At 41.8% G+C, this 5,714-nt stretch overlaps 1 protein-coding gene across 2 annotated transcripts; it reads left to right on the top strand.

The window, feature by feature from the left end:
- Positions 1-914: 914 nt before the first annotated feature.
- Positions 915-5,370, top strand: LOC104436706. Of its 2 annotated transcripts, none has more exons than XM_010049553.3 (3): positions 915-1,006; positions 1,118-1,177; positions 3,243-5,370. In XM_010049553.3, the coding sequence occupies exon 3, from the start codon at positions 3,267-3,269 to the stop codon at positions 5,307-5,309; it is 2,043 nt and encodes a 680-aa protein (XP_010047855.2). In that variant the 5' UTR covers positions 915-1,006; positions 1,118-1,177; positions 3,243-3,266; the 3' UTR covers positions 5,310-5,370. The 2 variants fall into 2 exon arrangements, with proteins under 2 accessions (XP_010047855.2, XP_010047854.2); XM_010049552.3 differs by having other exon boundaries at positions 917-1,006; positions 1,110-1,177.
- Positions 5,371-5,714: the final 344 nt, after the last annotated feature.

Raw genomic sequence — 5,714 nt, 5'->3', positions numbered from 1 at the left:
TAGGATCATTGCTTTCGTCAAAAGTCAAAGACCTTGGCATCGGATCGGACCCTCTAGCTCCTAAACATAGGACACGAGGGGCCTCACCTAAGATCCCATGCGCACTAACTAGTGCCTCAAATGCTTAAACCTTGGACCCAGGCACCTAGATTTTACACGTCGTGGGCGAGATTTGCACATTTAGGCCACAAGTTCTTGGATAAGCCTCCAGTTTCTAACCCCTAGGATATTGAGTAGGCTCGGGGTCCCAGTCTGGCACCTGGATATTAGGTAAAAGGCTTGAGCTCCCACTCTTGCCGCCAAGGTCCCGATAATTGGCACCAGACCTAGTTTATTTGTCTTAACTACATTCTGAAGTTTGTCAACACCAAACTTCGGATAATGATTTTCATCTCATTTGAATACCAAACACAAGAAAAAATTTTCTTGATAATAATTTCCTTGCGAAATAGTATTTACTATTGATGTTAATTTTTCTAGGAAACAAAATGGACCTGAAGTTTTCCTGCAATTTCATTAAGACCCGAGGTTACTGTTAGACTGGTCTATCATTTGCCTAATTCAAGAGTTAAAATGTAGGATAGAACGAGAATCATGTGTCACCTTAAAGATAGACGGCGAAGCTTTAGACATGGTAATGAATTCATTAGGCCGACCACAAAAAGAGCCTTCGACAAAAGTTGCAAGCAAATGATCAAATTCCCATTCCGCTTTTTATTCCTTTCTCTTTTTGTCCTCGTTATTCCCATGCCCTTCTTTTTCTCACATAATAATTAGTGGTCCCACAGAATTTCATTGCTGTAAAGCGTCTGTGTTGAGACACGAGTTCTCTGCTAGCGAAGAAAGTAAAGCTTATATTCCTGGTTACTTGTTGCATAAAAATGATTGGTAGGACAAATCTCCCCGTTGCTTTTCTGTACTTCAGTTTCTCCATTTTTTCCGGTGTCGGTCTCGGGTTGGCATCTTCTGAGGAGCACTTCTGCGGTTTATCAGCCCTCGAGTTCAGGTGTGGTGGCGCTAGTCTTGAATTGCATTGCACATCTTTCTTTCGTGTTACTTTAATTAGCTTGCATTTGCTTATTGTGCTTACTAACCCATATAATCTTTAGGGCAAAAGGATTGTATGCTCCTCGCGCTTTGGATGTTTTGGCAAGTGATTATCTACTTTAATTTGCTGGTCAGTACACTTAACCATACTCTATGTAAGTTATGCCACATGTTTAGTTGTCTTCGATGTTGATTTTCCAACTGGTGAAAATACTACCGGGAGACCTTCTTCCTTCACAGCCTGCCAAATTTGACATTTAAAGATTACCATGTCTGAAAAGGTATAGCAAACATGCTATTGAATGCAGTCTTTCCTATGTGAATGAGATTTAAGAAAGCTGCAGGTTGTGGAATGTGAAAGAATTACAGGAGTTATTTTGGGAGTCATGAAATCTCTTCTACTCCAATCTTCGAAAATCCAATCTAAGAGCAATTTTGCACCTAAACTCATCTACTCTAAGTGGGGGACATTCGGGCACGGGCACTAGTGTCTTGAGCCCGATGGACTAGGACTCTAGCTCGGGCCCTAGAATTTGGGCATGAATTTTGGGTTCTTGAGCCCAGCAACTACTGACCTAGCCTGCCTCCATGGACCAAGGAGTGGGCATCAGGAATCTAGGGGCACAAGCACTAAGGTCTCGGGCTTGGCCTCCATGGACTTGGGCTAGGGAGTTGAGCAATAACACCAGGGTCTTAGACCTAGCCTTTGTGGACTAGGCCACAAGCACCAAGGTCGGGGCATGGGAATTGTGTCCCAACCCCCACCTTTGTTGACCTGGGCTTGGGCACTAGGGTTTCCAAGCATAGCCTCTTTGCACCCAGCTTGGCCTCGATGGATTGGGGGCCAAGAATGAGCATTGGGTTTTCATGCCCAAATGTAGAATTCCAAGTTCAAGCATTGATATCTAGTCATATCTTAAAAATTGATTTCTTATTTTTTAAAGGAAAGTTATTTTCTTGAATTTAAGCAAAAGTTTTTTGTTGATTGGGAAAACGTTTTTGTTAACTCATATTCCTTAGCGATTCAAATATGGAAAAAATTCCTAATTTTTCCATGGAAAGAGTGGAGCCTCAAAATGCAAAAAATGTTCCTTTGCCGAAAAAAAAAAAAATCTCTACATCGGAGCTAAGTCAGTGAAAAATAATAGTAAACAAAAATTTAGGTAAAAAAATTTAAATGCTAGAAAATACAATGAAATCCCTTTTTAGATTTTTCTTTTGTAATTACTATTAGTAAAATTAAGAATCTACGATGATAAAAATAGAAAACATCTCACAATGCGAGATGAGTGGCACTTCATAGATAGTGAAGATCAAGATGAACTCATCATTACTTACTTTCAAAAAAAAACAAAAAAAAAAAAAAAAATACGAGGGTAGCGAAAGAAAATACAGTCAACCACTCTAGGAAAGGAAAGAGAGATGAAAATGGAGAGAGATGGGCAAGTGGGTAAATATGAATTATGAGGCCACTTTTTCTTTCCTCGAGTCATAAAGCGACTTTCTTTTGATGAATTTACTTTGAATGGTTATACCTAAATTGCTTTTCACTTTTCACTTTTTATTTAATTTAAAATTTTGTGATCGTCGGTTATGAATTCAGAATCCTCACGTTTTAACAACATTCAACTGTTGATGTGTAGTTTTACTTACAAATTTTTCCATTATTTTTCTGAAAATTGTTAAATTTTGACGAGAAAACAAACAAAAATTCCTTCTTTTTCCTTTTGCTTGGATTTAAGCAAACAGGCTTCAGAAGAACATATAAATCTACAGATGTACTATCTTTGCCAGGACTTTCAATGAACTAAATTAATTCCTATAACAGTTTTAATGAATGGATGATAAACGCTCTCTCAGACGTAAAATTAGCGAAAAGAAATTTAATTGCATTGCAAATATTCCTCTCTGGTTCTTGAGTATTTAGTTTTTTGGTTCATTTACTGTGCATAGAAAAAGTTTATGCACGTTGTGTATGATCCTTGTGTCACTCGACACATGATGCATCCAATACAGACCAAATGAAAAATCTGGAGTCTTTCTAGCGAATGACTTGTAGGATAAACAGTGCGCGCATTGAGAGACTTGACGTATGCAATGATGTATGCATTTGTGCAGTTTTGTGTAATCTCTTAGTAATTGTTCTTCAGAAGCAATGTGAAAATTTTCGCACTGACATTTGCATTGATGTCTAGTGAGCACACCTGAACGAAGCTGAGATGAGTTTGATTAGTTGGATTTCCTTGGTAATCAGCACCGTGTTGCGGCTGTTAAAAAGCCTGTGGGTGGGTTGGGGGATTCAGCTCTTGGTTGCCGCAAGCCTTGCTTGCGAGATTGTTCTCGCAATATTAGGCAACCGTCGGAAATATGTGACATCGATTTTGCCTAGAATCATCATTTGGGCCTCCTATTTGCTCCTTTCTTACATTGCGACAATTGCGCTGGGTAAGCTTACTGTGGTCCGCATCGATGATCCTGACAATCCAGGTTACAATGAGGTGTTGGTAGGGCTATTGGCCCCACTGCTTCTGATGCAACTCGGGTATCCAGACAGCATAACCGCCTACGCGGTGGAAGATAACCGGCTGGGATTGAGACAGGTTCTGAACATTGGAGCTACGGTTGTCATTGTGGTTTGGATTCTGATTCGCTGTTGGGACGGCTTGTCCCCCATCTCAAGGCTGTACTTCCCATTGTTTGTGGTCGGTATCATGAAATCAGCGGGGTGGGTCTGGGCTCTCCAATCGGTGTATGATGAGAACTCGAGTGTGACCGCCGAGGACATAAGAGAAGAAGCCAACATTCAGCGAGCGTTCGAAGAGTTCCCCCGGGATGAGAAGTTCAAGCCCGCAAAGGACATCTTGAAGGCCTATTTCCGGTTTGATTGTTTGAAGCCTCACCTTGTGAACTGGCTGTACCACCCTCTGTTCATATCCCGCGATTGGATGTCCATCGACAGTTACACCGCTGACCAAGCTTTCTCCGTGACTGAGATTGAGCTAAACTTCATGTACGACGTGCTCTACACTAAAGCGCCCATTCTGTACACTAATATGGGCCTCATAGCCCGCTTTTTCGGATTCTTCAGCATAATGTCTGCCTTGTGTGCTTTTGCTGCGATCTTCAAGAACGCCTTCTTGATCGACATGTACATCACCTATACCTACGCATTACTGATGGCAGTCGCATCTCTCGAGCTTTATCAAATCTCAATGCTGGCGTTTTCAGATTGGGCAGTGGTGAAGATGAGTGTGAATCTTAAGGTGCCGCTCGTCCAAAAGCTCCTCCCATTTCTAGCCAAACAGTGCATGAAGCAGAGAAGATGGTCGAGGTCGGTGGGGCAGCTCAATTTGTTAGACCCCAACCTCTTGTACAAAGAATTTCCGAAGCCCATTGCCACGGTGCTTGATTGGTTTGAGAAAAGGGAGATCGTCAGGAGGTATTGGTTACACTCCCACCAGGCCATCCCCTCGTCCCTCAAGGTGCTGGTTGTTCAAAATATGGCAGAGCTAGAGAAGAAAAGACACCTCCTGCCCTTCACAGAAAGAGGCAAGTGGACGCTCGAGACTCACGGCATCCAAAGGAAACAAGGGTTGAGCGGTAGCGTTGAGACGACATTTGAAAGGAGCATCATTATCTGGCACATTGCGACGGAAATCCTGCACAGATTGGAGAATGAGTGCTCCGATGCTTGTAGGGGAAGCAAACTACTATCGGATTACATGATATACCTCCTCGCTCTGCGTCCTTACATGTTGTCCCTCACTACTGCCGACATCACACTGGAGTACGCTTGTTGCACACTGTGGCCTTTCTTAAGGTACCGGGACTATAATGAAGCAATTAGCACACTGTCACTGTCGTCACCGGATGGAGAGGTCCCACCCCCCATCAAACTAAGAAAGGAGACGAGGATCACTCGTGACTGGAACGTGTTGTCAGAGGTGCAGAAGCTCGTGGTCGACCTGAGGACACTGGACAATAAGTGGGAGCTCATCAGCAGCATTTGGGTGGAGATTTTGTGTTTTGCAGCACACAACTGTCATGTGTATCACCATGCCAAGCTACTGAGAAGAGGAGGTGAGCTTATCACACATGTGTGGCTCCTCTTGGCTCACAAGACCGACAAGTACCATTCGAGCAATGACCAGCTACCTAAAAATCTTGCTGCCTCAACCAAATCTAGCTCCTTGGCAAGAGGTTCTTCCAGTTGCTTCCAAAAGATTTTCGGGAAGGTAGATGCTAAACACTTATATAACTAAGATGCGCCATCGTCGCGCACGGATGGTAATTTATGTTAGAATATTTAAGTATCAAATCATGGTTATGTCATATGGAATCATAATATGAGATATTGAGTTTAAATATTTTCAAGCCTCTTGTTCACATCTCTAATTATATATTTTTGTTAAGAACGAGTAGCAAAAACTCAATACCTTTTGCCTGAGGAGATCACTAAGAGGGAGTCTAAATCCGAGCATGTTAACATATCTAGTTGGCTCACATTTATTCAAAAACTTAAACTAACAAGTTATGAGCCAATTAGGATATATATTAAATATTTTTCATCACACCAATTCCTCAATATAGGATTTCTCTAACACAACTCACACATGCATCTTAACAATTTTTCATGCTTTAATATTAGGTAACAGTCTAGCTTACTT

The sequence above is a fragment of the Eucalyptus grandis genome, chromosome 3 (genome assembly GCF_016545825.1).
Source record: "Eucalyptus grandis isolate ANBG69807.140 chromosome 3, ASM1654582v1, whole genome shotgun sequence".
NCBI classification, from domain to species: domain Eukaryota; kingdom Viridiplantae; phylum Streptophyta; class Magnoliopsida; order Myrtales; family Myrtaceae; genus Eucalyptus; species Eucalyptus grandis.
Note: the sequence above shows the minus strand (reverse complement) of the source record. Positions and strands in the feature narration are given on the sequence as shown.